Source organism: Exophiala oligosperma, assembly GCF_000835515.1.
Source record: "Exophiala oligosperma strain CBS 72588 unplaced genomic scaffold supercont1.7, whole genome shotgun sequence".
Classification (NCBI taxonomy): domain Eukaryota; kingdom Fungi; phylum Ascomycota; class Eurotiomycetes; order Chaetothyriales; family Herpotrichiellaceae; genus Exophiala; species Exophiala oligosperma.
In genome coordinates, this window is record NW_015622824.1 from 1,266,617 (window position 1) to 1,285,271 (window position 18,655).

General features: G+C 49.0%; 6 protein-coding genes across 6 annotated transcripts; 4 read left to right on the forward strand and 2 right to left on the reverse strand.

Annotated features, from left to right (window-relative positions):
- Positions 1 to 76: 76 nt before the first annotated feature.
- On the reverse strand, positions 77 to 2,932 carry PV06_07750 (uncharacterized protein). The gene is made up of 2 exons (XM_016409027.1): positions 1,532 to 2,932; positions 77 to 1,471 (listed from the first exon to the last, which is right to left on the reverse strand). The coding sequence occupies exons 1-2, from the start codon at positions 2,815 to 2,817 to the stop codon at positions 103 to 105; spliced, it is 2,655 nt and encodes an 884-aa protein (XP_016260781.1). The 5' UTR covers positions 2,818 to 2,932; the 3' UTR covers positions 77 to 102.
- A 211-nt stretch (positions 2,933 to 3,143) lies between these two features.
- PV06_07751 (uncharacterized protein) lies at positions 3,144 to 4,099 on the forward strand. Its single transcript, XM_016409028.1, has 2 exons — positions 3,144 to 3,646; positions 3,841 to 4,099. The coding sequence occupies exons 1-2, from the start codon at positions 3,307 to 3,309 to the stop codon at positions 3,915 to 3,917; spliced, it is 417 nt and encodes a 138-aa protein (XP_016260782.1). The 5' UTR covers positions 3,144 to 3,306; the 3' UTR covers positions 3,918 to 4,099.
- A 15-nt stretch (positions 4,100 to 4,114) lies between these two features.
- On the reverse strand, positions 4,115 to 5,515 carry PV06_07752 (uncharacterized protein; the record flags this gene model as incomplete). The annotated part of the gene is made up of 3 exons (XM_016409029.1): positions 5,343 to 5,515; positions 4,863 to 5,279; positions 4,115 to 4,804 (listed from the first exon to the last, which is right to left on the reverse strand). The coding sequence occupies exons 1-3, from the start codon at positions 5,391 to 5,393 to the stop codon at positions 4,115 to 4,117; spliced, it is 1,158 nt and encodes a 385-aa protein (XP_016260783.1). The 5' UTR covers positions 5,394 to 5,515.
- A 611-nt stretch (positions 5,516 to 6,126) lies between these two features.
- PV06_07753 (uncharacterized protein) lies at positions 6,127 to 7,296 on the forward strand. Its single transcript, XM_016409030.1, has 2 exons — positions 6,127 to 6,413; positions 6,489 to 7,296. The coding sequence occupies exons 1-2, from the start codon at positions 6,295 to 6,297 to the stop codon at positions 7,219 to 7,221; spliced, it is 852 nt and encodes a 283-aa protein (XP_016260784.1). The 5' UTR covers positions 6,127 to 6,294; the 3' UTR covers positions 7,222 to 7,296.
- Positions 7,297 to 11,828: 4,532 nt separating this feature from the next.
- Positions 11,829 to 13,945, forward strand: PV06_07754 (uncharacterized protein; the record flags this gene model as incomplete). The annotated part of the gene is made up of 1 exon (XM_016409031.1): positions 11,829 to 13,945. The coding sequence occupies one exon, from the start codon at positions 11,829 to 11,831 to the stop codon at positions 13,869 to 13,871; it is 2,043 nt and encodes a 680-aa protein (XP_016260785.1). The 3' UTR covers positions 13,872 to 13,945.
- A 1,144-nt stretch (positions 13,946 to 15,089) lies between these two features.
- On the forward strand, positions 15,090 to 17,188 carry PV06_07755 (uncharacterized protein). The gene is made up of 2 exons (XM_016409032.1): positions 15,090 to 16,000; positions 16,053 to 17,188. The coding sequence occupies exons 1-2, from the start codon at positions 15,359 to 15,361 to the stop codon at positions 16,068 to 16,070; spliced, it is 660 nt and encodes a 219-aa protein (XP_016260786.1). The 5' UTR covers positions 15,090 to 15,358; the 3' UTR covers positions 16,071 to 17,188.
- Positions 17,189 to 18,655: the final 1,467 nt, after the last annotated feature.

The following is an 18,655-nucleotide window of genomic DNA, read 5'->3' on the forward strand; positions in this document are numbered from 1 at the left end:
ATACTCGTACACCAAGGGATTATGCCGTATATAACGCGATAGACTTTACACTTCGCTGTGTTCAGGTGTGACGATTCCCATGTGGACTCTAGCTACACTACCCTAACCACCCAATTGTCTGATGATGCTATTTAACCTAAATCTTATCCAGGGTAAAAGTTGCTCTGTATCGGCACCATGATCCGGTAGTATCCGCGCCACCTTTCCACCATGGCCACAATACAACGACACCTGTAAGGCATTACCATATTTCCCTCCTTGTGCGTTGACATTGGCACCCTTATTCAACAGTATCTGCACAATCTTCTCATTATCACCTGTTACTGCTGCCTGTAAAGCATTAGCATATACACCTTGTTGTGCGTTAACATTGGCACCCCTATTCAATAGTAACTGCACCGTCTTCTCGTAGCCACCTACTGATGCTGCCTTTAAGGCTGTACCATATCTACCTCCTTGTGCATTAACATCAGCATTCTTATCCAATAATAACTGCACAATCTTCTCGTGACCATATGCTGATGCTGCCTGTAAGGCTGTACCATACATGCCTCCTTGCACGTTAACATTAGCATCCTTGTCCAATAGTATCTGCACAATCTTCTCATAGCCATGTGCTAATGCTGCCTGTAAAGCAGTACCATATGTGCCTCCTTGCGTGTTGACATCTGCCGTTGACGTAGACAGATGAGACGCTAATACTTTATCCAGGCCAAGAAGAGAAGCATAATATGTTGCCGTAGGGGTGTTTTTGGCGAAGATATTATCAGATTTCATGCCATTAGCCCATGGACGATCTGGATTGTGTAGCCGAATCCAACACTCTCTCCTAGTGCGTTGTGTCAACAGAGTGCTAACTATGTTAGACAAATATCGCGCAGATTGGTCGTCAGCTTGGCGATAGTGGTGGTCCCAATACTCTGCAGCATATCTCGCGAAGGCATACTGTTTCACTAAATCTGGACCCAAAATCTGCTGCAGCAATTCATCTTTTTGGAGATATAGCAGGCAAGCCTTGCTAATACGGCCATGCTGTAGTGGGCCTGACAAAGCGAAGTCGGCCGCGCAACCGTGCTGGATGCGATCAGAGAGTAGGTATTCCTGCACCGAGAAATGTGCAATCCGGACTTCTTGATCACCATCTGTACCGAGAATGATCTCAATGAGGCCAGGACAAATCCGAAGGACATCGTCTGCGCCGCCGGTGAGTCTACTCCGGTGGTCGTAACACTCCAGGTCGTCAATGTCAACAGCAAGAGCCTCGATGACCTCACTGACGCACAAGGGTCGCGACGCATAACATAGGAGTGATAGAATCCGCCGCGCCTCCTCTTGGAACTCAATGCTGCACAGAATTCGTTCATATGTCTCGTCTAGGGATTGTGGCAGTCTGCGGAGACATTTTTCGAGATATTTCTCACTTTTGGGGCATTGCCGCAGCGGCCGAAGCTGACATTCGACCCAACGAAACCTATACATTAATTAGCTTCTTTCGTTCGGAGTAATGTGCCCGTTGTTGCCAAATACTGACACTCCACCCGCATGCTGGGTCAGATAGCTCTTGATCTTCTCCCGATGGTCGCCCCAACGTAGAAGCTGACTGTCATGGTCGACTTGAAATGCCACAAATCGGGCGATATCTTGCTGAACGTTGTCATTTTTTAACGGGACATACTCGACACCCTGCTTCATCGTCGGAAATTGTAGTTGGTCTCGGATGTCAGAAATATCTCGACTACTGACCAACAAGTGTAAGCCTGGCAGTTCCCATTGTCGCATGGTGTCGATCACCGATAGGACTTCGGTTCGGGAGTGATCCATGGGGCTCTCGTCCAAGGCATCGACTAAAATGTAGGTGTGGCGACACCCCACAACGACCTGTCGCAGATATTCCAGTAAGACCAGTACTGGTGGAGTGCCTTGATTGTAGGAATCCTTGAGTCGGGTCAAGTCCGCTTGCAACGCGGGCACCTGTCCACAGAATTGGAAAAGCAACGCGCGCAGTAATGCAGACGCGTCCTGTTTTGACTTATCTCTGAAGTCGAAGAAGAAGAAGGCGACAGCAGTGTCAGCCGAGCGGCGACGAAAGGCGTGCTGGATCGCTGTCGAGCACAGCACGGACTTGCCGCAGCCAGCGAACCCATATAGCCAGAGAAAAGAGTTATCCTGCTGTAGCCAAGTAGTAAAAGCTGATCCTTGAATCAACCACAGTCCAGTGCTTGGGTGGCGTTTGGCAACCGCGGCATTGAAGTTCACGGTCGCATCAGGTGGCCTCAGCCACTGTCGCAGATCAGCACTGACGCTTCGTGTCTGTATACCCTGGACGATAGTGTTGACCTTCGCAATATCGCCTTGTGTGTTCTGATGCTCCTGTAGCTCAAGCGCCTGTAGCGCGATCGATAAGTTGTCGCGAAAATCGTTGACATCGTCGCCGAGATCTTCTAAAGTGCTTCGTTTGAAAGGATACGCTGCCCTTCGCCCAACCACTAATGCCTTCTTTTTCCAGTTGTCGGTCGACTCATTCTTGAATTTGTCTACCTCAGCCTGTAGCACGTGTATCGTATCCTCGCTACGAGTGATCGAATCTTCGATACTTCGTACAATTGATTGCTCGGTGGGTTGCCACTTGCGAGTGTGCACAATTTGGTCTAGAATCTGAAGGGATTCGAAGAGGCCGCCGAGTTGATCTGCAGTTTTCGCTAGGTCCTGGCGCTGATCTCGCCATGCGGTGTAGTAGTCGTAGAGAGACTCTGTGCTCTTCAGGCCAAGGGACAGCAAGCCGGCAACGCTAGCGGCGACGGATAGTGGGTCACCCATGTTGTCGTTCCCATAAAATATAGGTCCGTGTTGGCTAGGAAGGGGGATGTTTTTGCAGCAATGAACATGACATGAAATAGTGCGAGAGTTTCAAACAGATGTGCATGAAGTCCTCGTCAGCCTTACAGCGTAAATGGGCTCGACATGGCCTGCGCTGTTCACGTAGAAGAGAAGGCAGCCAGGCGCAGTCAAGGTGTAACATTTTTCCGCTCCGAAAAGCCTAGAGCACCTACGCTAAGGCACGGTACATGAAGGCACGTGAACATTAATGCCTCCAGGTACCAGTTTAAGGTAGGTTGGTATAGCTATCCTGGCCGCCGAGGATCCCTTTGGTCCCTGTCTGACTTTACACGACCCCCGCGGGGAAGGTTACGCATTCTTCTTACTTTTTGATCTTGATTTTGCGAAATTTTTCTTCTGAAAGTTTTTCCTTTGTTCATTTGAGTGGAAAAGTCATTTCTCATCGCTGGGGAAAAACGCTTCCGCACCATGATCTCTGGAATCGCTCACGTCAATCTCACCATTCCGAGCGGCGGTCTTGAAGCGGCTCGAGAATTCTACGCTGGCACTTTGGGATTCACACCCCGCCCGGTGCCGCAATTACAAAAGGACACATTGGCGTGGTTCGACATTGGTACGTCGGGACAACAAGTCCACATCGCCATCGGGGCGCCCACCGATTTCCAATCGACCAGTTCCAGACACCCTTGTTTCAAACTCCAGAGTCCCGAGGCGCTCCTGGAGTTGAGGAGGAAGATATGGGAACATTTCCAGCGCGGTGGCGACGGTGCTCCCAAGGCGGCGGATAAGCCGGGGGAAGAAGATAGTGGTGAGTTTGAATTGATCTTGACTAATTTACTTTTGTTTGGCCGTGCTTTACTCTTCGACAATCATTTATGGACAATCGATGGTGGAGGGGAGGGAACAAGTGCAAAGCAAAGTAAAACAAGGCGATAATTGCATGGACTGGTAAGCTGGACAGAAAAAGTTGGGAGCTGATTCTTGTCATTTTATCAAATCTAGGTTCGAAAGGAGTCGAATATCCACAACGATTCTTTGCGAGAGACTTTGCAGGTAATAGGTTGGAGTTCAGCCTGTGACGACCGACGATCAACGCAAGAGCCTAAGTTTTGGGCATGTGTCTGTGTCACGACGTAAAAGAGAGCATGACGAGGACTCGGAGGACCAGCGAAAGAAATGCCACAAAGAGGACCAAGATATTGAATCCGTATATATTTCGCCACCAGCACCAGCACTCCCAATTTTAAGAAACCAATCTGCTCATATCCTAATCTCCTCATATTCGTGACAAGACCTTCTCGTCTCCCTTCTTCCTCAGAAGCCACTCGACACCGTTAATCAGATCTCGAGCCCATTTCTTGGTCATTGTCAGTTCAGGGTAAAAGGCATACCAACAATGAAAGACGCCAGGATAGAAATCAATCTTGACAGTCCCGCCAGCCTTTTGTACTTTGTCACAGTAGAAGAATGCACTGTCTGCCCACATGTCCATACCAGCAATCTGGTAATAGATTGGACCAAGACCCGAGAAATCCGATAGCGTTAGGGGAGAGAATAACGGATCGTGAGCATTGCAATTTGCCAGATCTGGTTCATCACAGATAAGTCGAGTCAGCACACACATATCGACACAGCCAGGAGAGAAGAGGAGAAGCAGAACAGAAAAGGTAGACGAACCTGCATAGTACATGTTCATTTCGTAATTCGCCACAGGACCATTCCTGTAGCGGGCCCAGCTTCCCGACGTCAACTTTTCCGGATACAGGGCACATTTTCTTCCTTGTTGGTCCTGGTAGTCATGAGGCATGCCGGTGCAAATGTAGACATGACCGGTGAGTTTGGGCTGGAGTCCTTCATTTCTCGCTAGGATGGTGGCTTCGACCGTGTGATTGCCTCCACCACTGACGCCGCCGGTGATGAAGCCTTGAAATAAATCTCCTCCGAAACTAGCAGCGTTGGTAGCGACCTAGAACTTGTGTGAACAGTGATGCAAACTGGAGGTCCTAGGTAGGACACATACATACCCATTTGATCGTATCAAAAACATCATAGCATCCAGTTGGATACGGGTATTCTGGAGCCAGGCGATACCCAACACTGAAGATGACCAAGTTGAGTCTGATGCATAGTAATTGACAAATGAACTCTTCGGTGTCGAGTGACCCCATACACCAGCCACCGCTATGAGAAAAGACCATGACCGGAGAAGGGCCGCGTGGCAGTCGGGGTCGGTATATTCGGATCGTGATGGATGTACCGTCTCGCACCGGGAGTTGTCTGTCTTCCTCCGTCCATGGTCGAGGTGAAGCACTGCCCAGGGTCTCCTTGACAAACTTGCTCTTCATAAAACGGACGCTGCCCATCGAATGAAGCCGACGTGACTCGGCCATATTATCTCGTCTGGGGAAGAAGAACTTGGGTCTTCCATGCTTCTTCCATATCTATTGAGACTCAATCAGCAATGAAGAGCTCAGGACATCGCAACAAAATTTGTCATGCCATACTGAGTCAAGTTCTGGGTCGATAGTGAAGTCTTCTTTCGGGTGATCAGACATCCTAAAGAATGAAACGTTCGTGACCGTTGACAATACTGCTATCGCGAAAGACTGGGGATGTTGAGGAGCGATCCACCACTGACCAAGCTCACAGTAAAATATCAAGACTACTTATACAGGGGCATTCTTTGAGAAGAGTGGTAGTGTAGACCGCAATATCTCAGCTGGGGAACAGCAAAAAAGACATTATCTCGTCGGATGTAGCCATTTTGAGATGGGGCTGGGGTTGGATGCAGAAGGCCAATAGATTTCTCTGGAGAGGAACGGAACGAATAACGACAAAGAACAAGGAGGCATCATATCCCAAACACTAGGAGTTATGCTTCTAGTAAGCACCGATGAGACGTTGGACACTTGGCGAGGTATAAGCTGAACTAGGGGAGCCTATAGGAGGATCAGGTACTCAACTGATTGAGTATACTATTCGATGACAGTGCATGAGAGGGTCTTGTTGTCAGCTTGTAATGCTTGTAGTAGGCTCTGACTGTATATATCGAGACCGTAGAGGCAATCCCAACTTGGGTACTGTAGTGTATGTCTCTCAGTCCTCTGTAGTTCGTCTTGTATCTGTTTAACCGACATTTCCGCCATATCTCGGACATTTCGGCAATATAGTCCGCCCGATAATAACACTAACCCCCTTTGAGCAACTACCTCGGTATCTCGAAGTCATCAACTGCGTCTTCAACATTTCCATCTGGTGTGTGTCTCTGTGTTTAACCGTGGATGCTTGGTTACGGAACCATGTACTGATTGAAGGTTTGGTTGAATAATAATCATTATCTTTCTCTCTGTTTATATACCTTGACACAAAAGCCTCTGCACCGTCCTAACTCACATTCCCACCCCCCTAACTAGCTCAGTTTACTTCAAACATTTCCACCACCGACTCACATTCACAATGGGTAGCGCTCAAACCGATGTCGAGCTCCAAGACTTTGGAAGCATCTTCAGTCTCGAAGGCAAAGTTGCCGTCGTCACTGGAGGCTCAAGAGGTCTAGGCCTGAACGTTGCATCAGGGTGAGATTGAGCCCCTACGATGTACACTGTCGGCTTGATCCTAGAATGGTCTCACTGACACTCGATCTCCCACAGGTTCATGCAAGCAGGTTGCTCCAAAGTCTACATCACCTCTCGTAAGGCCAAAGCATGCGAAGAAGCCGTGGCCGCTCTCAACGCCCTCCCCAACAAACGTCCTGGCGCCGTCGCCATCTCCGTCCCAGCCGACTCGTCCAAGATCTCCGAGATTGAACGACTGGCCGCCGAAGTGGCCAAGACGACCGACCACGTCGACATCCTCTTCGCCAACGCCGGAGCAACATGGGGTGCTCCCTTCGAGACACACCCTGAGAACGCGTTCAGCAAGGTCATGGACCTGAACGTAAAGAGCGTCTTTTACACGGCGCAAAAGTTCGAGCCCCTCCTCAAGAAGAAGGCGACCACAGAGAACCCCAGCAGGATCATCATCACGGCCAGTGTCGCTGGCTTGGGTGTGGGAACACTGGGCCAGAACGCCACATACGCCTACAGCTCCAGCAAGGCGGCGGCGATCCATCTCGCCAAGAACCTTGCAGTCGAGTTGGGTCCGAGGGGAATCATCACCAACGCAGTCTGTCCTGGTTTCTACCCGACCAAGATGGCGTCGGGCCTGATGGAACTACAAGGTGGCCAGGCGGCTCTTGCGGCCGAGGTCCCCAACAAGAGACTGGGACATCCCGAAGACATTGCCGGTCTGGTAGTTTTCCTGTCCAGCAGAGCGTCGAAGCATATCAACGGTGCCGTCATTACGACTGATGGTGGATCGTTATTGTCTCGAGGAAGGTTGTAAATGTCTTGTCTTGTATACTCTATACATATATATGAATAAAAAAAGGCGGTGGTATATTACAAAACTATCAATCAGAGGGAATTTGTGCGTTGATGTTTTTGCCTTGTCTTGATATACGGTTACATTTGATCCGGTCAATGAAGCGCAGTCACCAGATGAGTTCGTAAGTTTTACTGAACATTCTGAACACATTAACACTGGCAACAATGTATTCATGTATAAATGTGTATGTGCCAGGGATACTCTAATGTGGCTTGATGTGTGACCAAGTGTATATAGGGGGGGGGGGTTAGATGAACACCCTCAAAAACTCCACCAAGGCCATGATCGCCATAGCCTGACCATACGGCATACTCGTCCTCTCTATGTCGATGTAATGTTTTAGATTGTGACCCATGGCCGTGCCAAAACTGACATCCACGAGTTCACCGTCTTCGTTGATCCTCTGGAGGACCGCCTTGACCGCCCTCACGGCAACGTCCATGTATTTTTCTTTGGAGATGTATCTTCTTCTGATCGCCTTCAAAAGCCCGTAAGCGAACCCGGCCGTGGCGGACGCTTCAGGATAACTTCCTTCTTCCTCCGAAACGTCTAGCAAAGTCCTCCACATACCGTCGGGCGTTTGCAGTGCTCTCAAGGCTCGACACTGAGCCTCGAGCACTCCGACAAGGTACATCCTCAGGCCGTCTTGAGGAGTTAGGTCCAAAATCTCGATAAAGTCCGGGATGGCGATGGTCAGCCAACTGTTTCCCCTTGCCCATCTAGCCCTGGCGAAATTGTGACCTCCGACGAAGCCACCCTTGTCGTTGTCGTCATCGTCATCAAACTGCCACCCGTGGAAAAACAATCCCGTGGTGGGATCGAACAGGTACTGAATGTGTAAGAGGACCTGACGTTTGGCTTCCTCGATATAGTCGGGACGACTGAGGACCATTCCGACCTTGGCCAGTGGGAGTACCGTCATCATCAAGGTGTCGTCCCACAGTTGGTTGTGGTTTTCGTCGACGTAGGTGATGTGCTGCATCCCGCCCAGAGGCGTCCGAGGGAGGTCGCGCATGGCCCAATCACACCAACCTTCCAACCAGGCGAGTTGCGAAGGGTCTCTCTTCTTCTCATACAGATACGCGAGCGTCAGAAAAGCCGCCATGGTGTTGATGTTTTTGGTGGTCCCTTCTGCCAACCGCTCCGAGAACCATTTGTCGATTATGTCGAGGGCCCTCTCGGAGGATGTGAGTGTATGGTACTGCCATAACCCGTAAAGTCCTATACCGTGAGTCCATTCCCAGTCGTTCCAACCTTTGGTGTCGATGATCCGACCGTCGGGTAAGGGCAGGAGGAAATGCCCCGTTTCATCTTTTATGTTTACCAAGTTCGTCACGAGTGATTCGACCTTGGAGTGGATGTCGGTCGCTCTGAATCCCTCGACGATCAATGGTGAAGGCATGACTGAAGAAAATTCTTCGCCAGCTTCCAAATGCCTAGGCCCAGGTAAGATGTACAAAATGGTAGTTCTCTATCCTGCGAAGTCTTGCTATGTAGGTGGCACTTTTGGTCGACAGTCTAGCTTCTAGCTCGAAGTGTTCGGAGTAGGCAGAGTGCTATCTCATATGGTTGCCCCTCCTTATATGTAGGCTTGTACGTCGTCTTGGAGCAATATCACCATGGGTAGGTAGCGAGCCTCGTATCCTGTATGTACGGGTTGTTAAAAAAAAAAAGACTTGCCTGCGTCGCGCTCAATTGCACCGAGATGCAACCCACCACAAATGCCGATCAATGGGTCCGTATCTTGTAAAGCCTCCTGGAACCAAGCAAAACAATCACTGTACGGCTATCTCTTTTGTACTGCACCGGTTAAAAGAGTGGCTCAAGTGACAGTACCAATTGAAGGTGCTGGAGAATAAAAGTAGCATTCCAATATTGATACCTCACATACCGTCAACACTCATTATCAAATCTGAAGAGGCTGGTGGAACGTCGGGTCACTTTACTAAGAACAACTGCAATCTGGCATGTGAGAGATGCTCAACAATGAGACTCCTGTGTATGAAAGAATATCCTCAATGGTACGGTACCTGTGGTCGGGGACTTCAACCAGGCCTATACAGCCTGAATGCGTGCCTTGGCTTAAGTATTAAATCCACACTTGACCAAGCACTGTGCGAGTACACGCTTCGCTTCTCCATTCTGGGGTATACTCCGGAGGGAGGCCACTATAGAAGATCCTGAAGAAGAGTATCCACATCCCCCCAAAAGGACATTTACCCTGCTATTCTTGCGCAACGCTTTCGGCTGAGCATCTGCCGACCATCTCTCGCTCTCTGTCCTACCGAGAAATATTCAAGACGACCCATATAAGTCTTGGGTATACAACTTGTAGCTCTCTCAGAATACAACTCGGGTATAATTCAAGCCCCCTTGTAACACTTCGATCCCCTTTTGGTACTCATCATGCCAGGATCTGATCATATCGTCCAGGAGAATATGGGTGCTCAAGGTACACCCGCGACACTACCAACATCACCCGACGGTGTCGCGGACAAACATAACATCTCCCAGATCGAGCGAGTCACGTCTGGTGGAAGCGAGCTCAACAAAGACTTTATGAACTTTGACCGTGTTGACAGAGAAGTCGCTAAGTATGCCACAAATGAAAGTGTCGAGACTTCAGTCGAGGAGAATAAGCGGCTCAAGAGAATGATAGACCGGCGTGTCCTGGCTGTCATGATCCCCACATACTTCCTTCAGGCACTTGACAAAGGAACAATGTCCTTTGCGTCGATCATGGGGATCCGAGAGGACCTTGGCCTTCATGCCCAACAGGTATGGGAGAGACAATGAACCAATTATGCCCAGTTGGATTGTGCATTCGCTCTGGCATATACTGACCTTGACAGTACTCGTGGTTAACGACCTGTATTTATATTGCCGTCCTGGTCGTCGAGTATCCCACCAACTGGACCATCCAGAGAGTGCCGATCGGAAAATACCTCAGCCTGAACATATGCTTGTGGGGAGCAGTACTTGCATTGCACGCCGTTGCGAAGAACTTTGCAACGCTGGTTGCGTTGAGAACCCTCCTCGGTATTTTCGAAGCTGTTTGTCAGCCATCCTTCCTCATAATGAGCTCGATGTGGTACAAACGTGAAGAGCAGGCAGCTACGGTGACCTACTGGTATATGATGAATGGCGGACAGCAGATTGTCGGCGGGTTGCTCGCATACTGTTTTTCACTCATCCACTCAGGTCCGCTCAAGTCGTGGCAAGCTATCTTTATTGCGTACGGCTGCTTTTCAGTCCTCTGGGGGCTCTTTGTCGGATGGTGGCTTCCCGACTCCCCAATGAAGGCCAAATGCTTCTCCGAACAGGACAAGATACTCATGGTCCAGCGAGTCAGGAGTAATCAGACTGGTCTGCAGAATAAAAAGTTCCGAGGCGAGCAAGTCAAAGAGGCTTTCCTTGATCCTCAGACCTGGTGTTATTGTCTCATTCAAATCTGTACAACCTTACCAACATCTGGTCTGGGTGCTTTCGCAAACATCATCATCACTGGTAAGTCCGTCAAGTAGGAGGGACAAACAAGCAGGATGTTGACGTTTTTGCAGGCTTCAATTTCACCGTGCTCCAGACGCAACTTTTAGCAATGGTACTCGGCGCGTATATCATCATCGTCTTGCTCGGCTCCACTTGGCTCATCCAGAAAACTGGTCAGAATTGCTTGGTCATGCTAGCTTTTGTCATCCCGTAAGGCAAGCCATTCTGCAGGGAGACACCACTGACTTGGGGATGTAGGTCAATTGTTGGCACCATCGTGCTGATGACTGTCAAAAACCATGATCTCGCCACGAAAGTCGGTCTTCTGATTAGTTACTATATTGTGCTCTCGTTCTGGGCCGCACAAACTCTGGGTATGAGTATGCTCTCGAGAAATATTGGAGGGCAGACCAAGAAGTCAGTAGTGGTCACGTTGAATTTTGTTGCATGGTGTACAGGGAACGCCATCGGTAAGTAATACCAAGTGAGCACCTTCTGTTTGGTGCACAGCTCACAGTTCAATTTACAGGTCCGCAGGTCTTCTTGTCGTATGATGCACCTCGATATTTCGTCGCCTTTGCAACACATATGGGATGTTATGCTCTCTTGGTGTTAGTGATTGTCTTCCTGCGATACCAATTGACCCGGCAAAACCGCAGAAAGGACGAGTTGGCCTCTGCTGGTGTCTATGAGGCAAAGGATCATAGATTCGTGCATGCATTTGATGACCTGACGGACCGGGAGAATCCGAACTTCAGATACGTCTATTGATAGTGTCATCAATGGCTTGGGATGAGGAAGAGATTGTGTTCGATGACACACATACCATATAGTGAATGATCAATGACATCGGCAATGCTCGAGGACTTGCGTGGCTGTTGCATAGTTGATTGAAGTGTGTGGTGTGTGAAATTGAGGAAGAAAGTGGTTGCTGTGGCGACCAAATAAAAAGCCAGCGAGGTCAACAATTTCCAGTCGGTGACATCCATGCGTCAACCACTTTCATCTACCAGTCCGTGCTGTTGTGCAAGAGCCATTCTTCGTATTCTGCACGGTCTGTAATTGTGAAGATCATGATGTCGAGTTCTCCATCTGCCATAATCGAAGATTTCGCATTTCAACACTCCTCTCCGCTTTCATTGCGTCAACAGCCACTCCCAACTCCGCCAGCTCCGTTGCCCGATCAGGTCTCGGAACCACACGACTACAACTTCTCGGGCGCAGTGTACGATGAGAGTACTTCAGGCACGGAGTCGGAGAATCAGACCGCAACAGAAAATGAGGAAGAGGAGGAATTACTAGACATTGATCGAAGAACATCTGGGTGCTCGTCAATCTCCTCGTTTCCAGCATCGGTGTCTCAGCATGTGCCTCCAAGACCAAGTCAATATGGCAGTCCAAGGACACCTACAAAGAGGGATTCGGTGGACTCTCACAGGTCATACGGCTCTGAAAGAGCAGGCTTTTCAGTGAGGTCGCCAAAGACGTTCCCCGAATACCAATCGCCCTTTCGACATCCTAGCAGTGTCAGGGCTTTGCAAATGAGAGATGAAGTAATGAGCGACACGCACAGTGTAATAAGACATAGGCGAAGCGGCTCTCAGATGTCCTCTTACAGCGCCAGAAGCTCCTATTCGACGCACAGTTCTCCTACCAAACGGTCGAGCCGTTCGAATCGAGGATCGCCTCAGAAAGCCACAAGCAATCTTCGAAAGGAGTTCCCGCTTGTTCTGTTACATTGCACGATGTTGCCACCGACTTTACTATCGCAGGCCACTTCGCACGAAGACGCCCTCATATGCGACTTGCTGCCCGAACCGTACCAAAAGAGATGGCACCACCTGAGAGACAAATTGGTGGAAGATGTCGAGATCAAAACAAGAGGAATCCTCATCGCCCACCCACGAGAGGACTATGACCTCCTCGAGGAGCGTCTTCTGGAGAGTTTGGACCTTGAACGCCCTCGGATAAGGCACAACCATTATTTCTCGACTGACAACAACGGGACCGATAGTGGGTTTGAAAGTGGCAGCACGACCGGCGACGACAACGACGGTGATGGCCCGGATGACACCAAATGTCCGGACTGTGGCAGGAAGTTGAGGACAGACGAGACTGCAAGGAAGTGGGAAGTCAAGGTATTTGCCGCCAACGGACTACTGAGGGCAGGAGCATGGGGAGCTGCCTGGCAGGAGATGGAAAAGGTTGATGTGGAAGTGAGGGTCTGGTTGCCAGAGGACACACGAAGAGATCTGGAGGCCAAAATCGCCCTCCTCGACTCCATCCCCGCGAGCACGGAAGGTGATGATGCCGGTCAGCCTGAAGTTCCAACCGCTCGGGAGAGAGAGGTCTATGGTGCAAGTGGGAGGGGCAGCAGGAGTCAGTCCGATATTGACGGTTTTTGTCAAGACCCCCCTACTTCCATGCCAGATCCAGCACCTCCGATCCCTCCTCCTCAGTCACTGCCTGTCCAAGATGATGACCTAGGCAAATTGATGGTGGCAGCTATACAAAAGTTCAGTCACGAGCGGCGAAACTTTTTGGTGGTTCTTCTCAGTGGGCTGATGCTTTTGTTAGCCATGATGGCAAAGACCTCACCAGAAGGACAACAACAAGTTCATCATGGACTTTACAATCCAACATCATCAGCTTATTCGGCGGAGACCTTGACTACCACCATCACAACGACCAGTGTTGCAGTGGCCACCGCCACCGCCACTGTGACGACGTCTATTCTCGCTCAACCTCCGCCCCCAATTCCTAATCCTTTGGAGAATGTCATATCCATGGAGAGAAATCACAACGACAGTAACTCGTGGGAAACCTTGGATGAGACTTCTTGGACGACACTCGACCACGCTACGGATACTATAATGGTTGATACTGCGAGCACAGCATCGACTTTGGTCTTGTCGAATGTCGTAGTAGAGACGACGACGACGAGCATGTCAGGTGAGATGGCCGTGGAGACTACTACGAGCGCAGAACCAACGCAAGAAGATGCCGGTGAAGATGCATGTACAGAGACGTCGAGTTTGATGATGGAATCCGAGACGACTGCAACAGAGACAGAGACAGAGATAGAGACGGTGCTGGAAACAGGTCCTGTTGAGACATAATGACTTGTGTGTAGCGTTTGGTTTTTGTAGCGATTGGATTATCTTTTTGAGATACCGTACAAAGAAGAGTATTTGAAGCGTAAAGAGACTCAATTTTCAAGTAGAGATTTCCCGTTGTTCTTTTCTCTTTTTTTTTTCATGGAACCACTCCATACGTAGAAATCATATACTTCATCGGGAAAATGCGTCTTCACCAAATTTTTGACGTACAGTAGTATTACTACTCATTGATTACTTTTTTTCAAGGTACTTTGGTACTTCTTACCAACGTTTACATTGTAAGTACCGTGATCCCCGAGATCCCCGATAATTACGTCTTGAGGGATTACCTGGTCCTTGGGTACTTTGTATGTGAGTAGTGGTAAGACGTACATGAACACACCCGGTAAGTACTTGATCTGACCCAAGGTAAGATGATTAACGTTACAGCGTATCCGTTTTGTCTTTCTACATACCTATAGATACTGTTCAACTCTAACCACAAGTTGGTCATTTTTACAGTACCTCTACAGATTCGACCCAAAGGTTTACCTCGTATACGATTCAAGTCATTACTCTGTACCTTTTTCGTGAGAACTATTATCAAGAAGACATGAAAACAAGAAATCAAGAAAGACGGAGTCCCACCGTTTACAGGAATTCTAGACCTCTGTAAAGTGAAAAGAGACAAAGAAATCACTCCGAAACAGTGAGTACTACGTACCTAAGTAGGTAGTCATGTACGTAAATACCTGATACATTACTTGGGATTCTCTACCGTGTCCGTTTAGGCTTGTATCGATACACATACATATCTGGATATCACACCTACGATGGTCCGTCAAGATCCCGGGCATGGCCGAAACGTTGAACCATATAAAAAAAGTATCTACCTATCTAATGGTCGTCCATGAATGCCACTTTCCAACTACTGCTTACTCTTTTTCACTATTACCCCGTCGCGCCCTTGAGGTGGAACTCGCCGCCCCTCTCCATGTACGGATATACTACATCTACTCCTCTGTAGTATGCAAATTTGGCAAATGGGTCGTCGAGTGTTCTCCGTCAATACCACTCACGAATACCTAACTAGTAAGTACGGAGTAAAATGCAAAAGTTCGGGCTTACATTAGACACGCCTGAAAGGTCACAAGAAAATTATAAGTGGTTCCGAACTTTGATCAAACAATACGGAAGGCCGCCAAAAAAAATATTTCGAGTATAATAAAGTCCGTATATATCCGACGAAGGGTACACATGGAAAACAGAGAATACTTTCACATTCTCACTGAACCATAACACACTGAACCATAACACCGTCTCGAATCAATCAATCTCCCCATCGCCATTGGTACGAGATCCGGAAAGCATGGGTGGCTGTCCGTAAAGTCCAACGGCCAAAATAACTCGCAGGTGGCGCCAGCTGAAGTTTGTATTTTCTTATCAGCGCTACACCCACCCTCATCTGGGTTCCCAACAACTCACTCATTCATCGACTCACCCACTCCATGACGATTTCTTTCCTCGACTTACCCCTGGAGATCCGGGTCCAGGTGTATGCCCTCACCTTTGGCAGTGGCAAGGTACTACTTGAAGTCCCTTATGGCGAGAACAGCGCTTGCCTGATTCCTCGGAACAGCACCTTTCGAACATACACGTCCCGATCGTCGCAGTTGTTGCGAGTCAATAAGATGATCCTGGTCGAGGCACGAGAGGTACTCTACACCAACACAACCTTTCACATTTTCAGTCATGTTTTTGCTGGTAGGTTGCCTACCCGAACCACCGATGGACATGGTTGTGCGCCGTATATCAGGCACTTGATCTGGCAGCTGGACTGTGATATAATGATGCGGTTTTATCCAGAGGACTTGAAAATAGATGTCGATCATGCAAGAAGATGGAAGAGTCTCGAGTTGCATTGTCGAGCAGATACTTGGCAAAATTCGTTTCTCGGAGAGTCCTGTGATCGAGAAGCGTTCATTAAGGGAAGAGAGCAGTTGATAGCCTATGCAACTGAGTTTCAGCATGTCATGAGCAGTCCGCATCTCATTTCTCAAACGGCCAAGTTGGTAGAAGATAGGAGTCAGCTTGATCTTGGGCGATTGATCGTGAGTTTGAAAAGGAACAGGAAATGCCAGGGGCAAGATGTAGGTCTCTCAAAGTCGAAATGGCGAGATTGACCTTGTTGACATGGTCCAGGGGATTCTGCTTGGGTGACCAACAAAGGTTTGCTGGTATCGGGTTTCGAGAGGAAAGTGGCACGATGTGTTGCATCATCTGCTTACCTGAAGACACGATAAGGAGACCTGGAGGGACTGAATCTTTCGTCACCAAGTTGAACAAACAATCCATGTCGTTTTGATGAAATCACATTTCGACTGTGAGACACAGGTCGCAGGCCCGGGCATGGCGTCAACGCAACGTCCAATGGAGTGCAAATCAGAGATCTGTGATTTCCTGGACAGGCATTAATTGAGGGAATTGCTCGAAGTCGAATGTTACCTTCGAATGCCGAGTGATAGTGAACGAAGTCCCCGGAAGGAGCCGATCTCGACAGAAAGCGGCCCCCGAAACTGACTCCAAAAGCATCATCATCTTGAAGATCAGGCGAGAGCGGACTTGAAACCTGGCGACGCTTGATGTCGATGAGGAGCTCACTATGCTTATTTTGTGTTAGTCTGGTAGAGAAGTGAGGGCCGTGGTCGTTGATCTGGCCAACACAATGCAATTTAGTTCGTGCCAGACCAGCCGAGGCCGTATTTGTTGATGATTGGCGACTGCTCTAGAGGTTGGGGGCTGGAAAATATGGCATTAAAGCTAGCAGAGGAGAATGAGACAAGGATCAGACTCCGGTCGGGCGTTCTCAGACGGTTGTGGCAAGCAGGAAGTTTCAGTTGGATCAGCAACTAGAAAATCGACAGGGGTTGAAGTTTGGGAAAGGGACGAGGAAGATAAGAAAGAGAGCGAGAAAGAAAGAAAGAACAAGATTATGCCATTTCAAGGACGGAGTACTGTACGAGTACGGGTACCGTAGTTGGCTAGCAGCTGTAGGGAAAAGCCAAGTGTCAAATGCAAGTGCAAGGATATGGTTTGCAGTAGGTACCTAAGAATTATCACCTTTGATAGAAAGTGAAGTGAGTGAGGTTGGAATGGAGGAGGTTGTCGTACTGGTACAGAGTACGAAGTATCCGTGTTGGTACCGACACTTATTTCTTCAGTGACGCAAGGGATACAATTACAGCCAGAGAGAGAGAGTATGAGTACGAGGATGGAGTACTGAGTAGGTAAGTATGTACGGAGTAATCAATCCCCAGATGAGCCCTCCACGTTTTCCCACAGAGAACTTCGTAGTCGATCTTCGCCCTAGACTCTGTCTGTTACGTACATCCGATATCATTGAAAAAAAGAACCGGAGGGTCAATCACCAAATGCCTTTGCTACTCATATCTACCGAGCCGCCTCCACGTCACTTCGAGGGGATGTAGGCCTTTATGTGTTACGAAGTACGGAGTAGGTCCTGAGGACACGGAACGGATAGAGCTACAGATCATCATGGGATTTACAGGTTTCTTCGAGGTAAAGAGTAGCTGCCTCTTTGGACATGGCCTGCCACACACTTCGTCCGTACAGGACTGGAGGATTCCTTTTCCGGAGCTCAAAAAGACCTACTCCGTCCTGTACAGTACGGAGTACGCTGTAATAGCTCCCGCCTAACGAGACATACGATAGGGGGCATTCGGCATGGGCGTGAATTGGATCTACAGCCTAACAAGCCTATTGAGCCTAGTGAAGACAGAGACCTTCTCAGAAGACGAACAACATCGTCATCAGCAGCAACCATCGCACCACTATTTCGTCGATACTCCGTACCATCCAACCAAGTACTGGTACATTGCGCTTGTCCCATCAATCACACCCAAATCAATCTACCTGGAAACGTCAGTTCTCACCTGAAATCGGCGCCACCGACGAATTTCGGATTGCCCGTTGTATGTCGACACAGCCAATATCTTGCCTGTCACTACAGACACAACAATCTTTCCATTGGTGTCATCATGACTGGCAACATTCCACCATTTGACTTCATGTGCAGCAAGCCACAATGATGGAGGAGAAGCAACAGCGGCTCATTTAGTGATGACCTTGCAGCCAAACAGTGACATTCGTGCTGGTAACTCGTTCTCGTATTCGTACCATAATCTCTAACCAAAGAAAGCTGACCATAGAATTAATAGCCCTCCGTAAGGATGTTTCGTAAAAAGACGTCACTCTGATGGTCTCTCTCCCTTCCCTTGTCCCTTTACGAATCCTGCTATTCCTTTCCTCTCCTCTCGTCTCCCTTGTTCGTTCTGTCTCATTTTCAGAAATTCAATTGTGTCGACTCTGGGTACTCGTACAGTACTAGCCACGTCTAGCTTGGTTACTGGCGTCAATACCCCGCATGTCTCCTCGACCTCCCATTGATTGTTTTGCTTTTGCTACCTCTCGTCTCGTATCTTGTCACAAATGTGTCTGTCTACTTGTCCATCTGACCCTGAAGACTTCTTTCAGCCTTCGCCTCGCCCAACCAACCACGAACCGTGAGCCCTGCAGTGTGTGTGTCTGCATGTACTGGAGCCCCGCTCGACGTGGTGCCCACCTCCGCCATCAATCCCACTCTCTCGCCTCTGCTTCGCCGCATCTTGGAGCTACAGTACATGCTGTTCAACCCTGGCCCACTGGCCTCTACCATCCCAGTTCTTGTGGCGTCATGTCCTTCATTCTTGCCCATACCAGGTCGGACACGCCCTCAGTGAACCTTA

Excerpts from the sequence above, each read along its gene's own strand:
- PV06_07755 (XM_016409032.1), top strand. The coding sequence starts at position 15,359 with ATGACGATTTCTTTCCTCGACTTACCCCTGGAGATCCGGGTCCAGGTG.
- PV06_07751 (XM_016409028.1), top strand. The coding sequence starts at position 3,307 with ATGATCTCTGGAATCGCTCACGTCAATCTCACCATTCCGAGCGGCGGT. Across the intron at positions 3,647-3,840 it reads GCCGGGGGAAGAAGATAGTG|GTTCGAAAGGAGTCGAATAT; the intron begins GTGAGTTTGAAT and ends TATCAAATCTAG.
- PV06_07753 (XM_016409030.1), top strand. The coding sequence starts at position 6,295 with ATGGGTAGCGCTCAAACCGATGTCGAGCTCCAAGACTTTGGAAGCATC. Across the intron at positions 6,414-6,488 it reads GGCCTGAACGTTGCATCAGG|GTTCATGCAAGCAGGTTGCT; the intron begins GTGAGATTGAGC and ends GATCTCCCACAG.
- PV06_07750 (XM_016409027.1), bottom strand. The coding sequence starts at position 2,817 with ATGGGTGACCCACTATCCGTCGCCGCTAGCGTTGCCGGCTTGCTGTCC. Across the intron at positions 1,472-1,531 it reads ACCCAGCATGCGGGTGGAGT|GTTTCGTTGGGTCGAATGTC; the intron begins GTCAGTATTTGG and ends ATTAATGTATAG.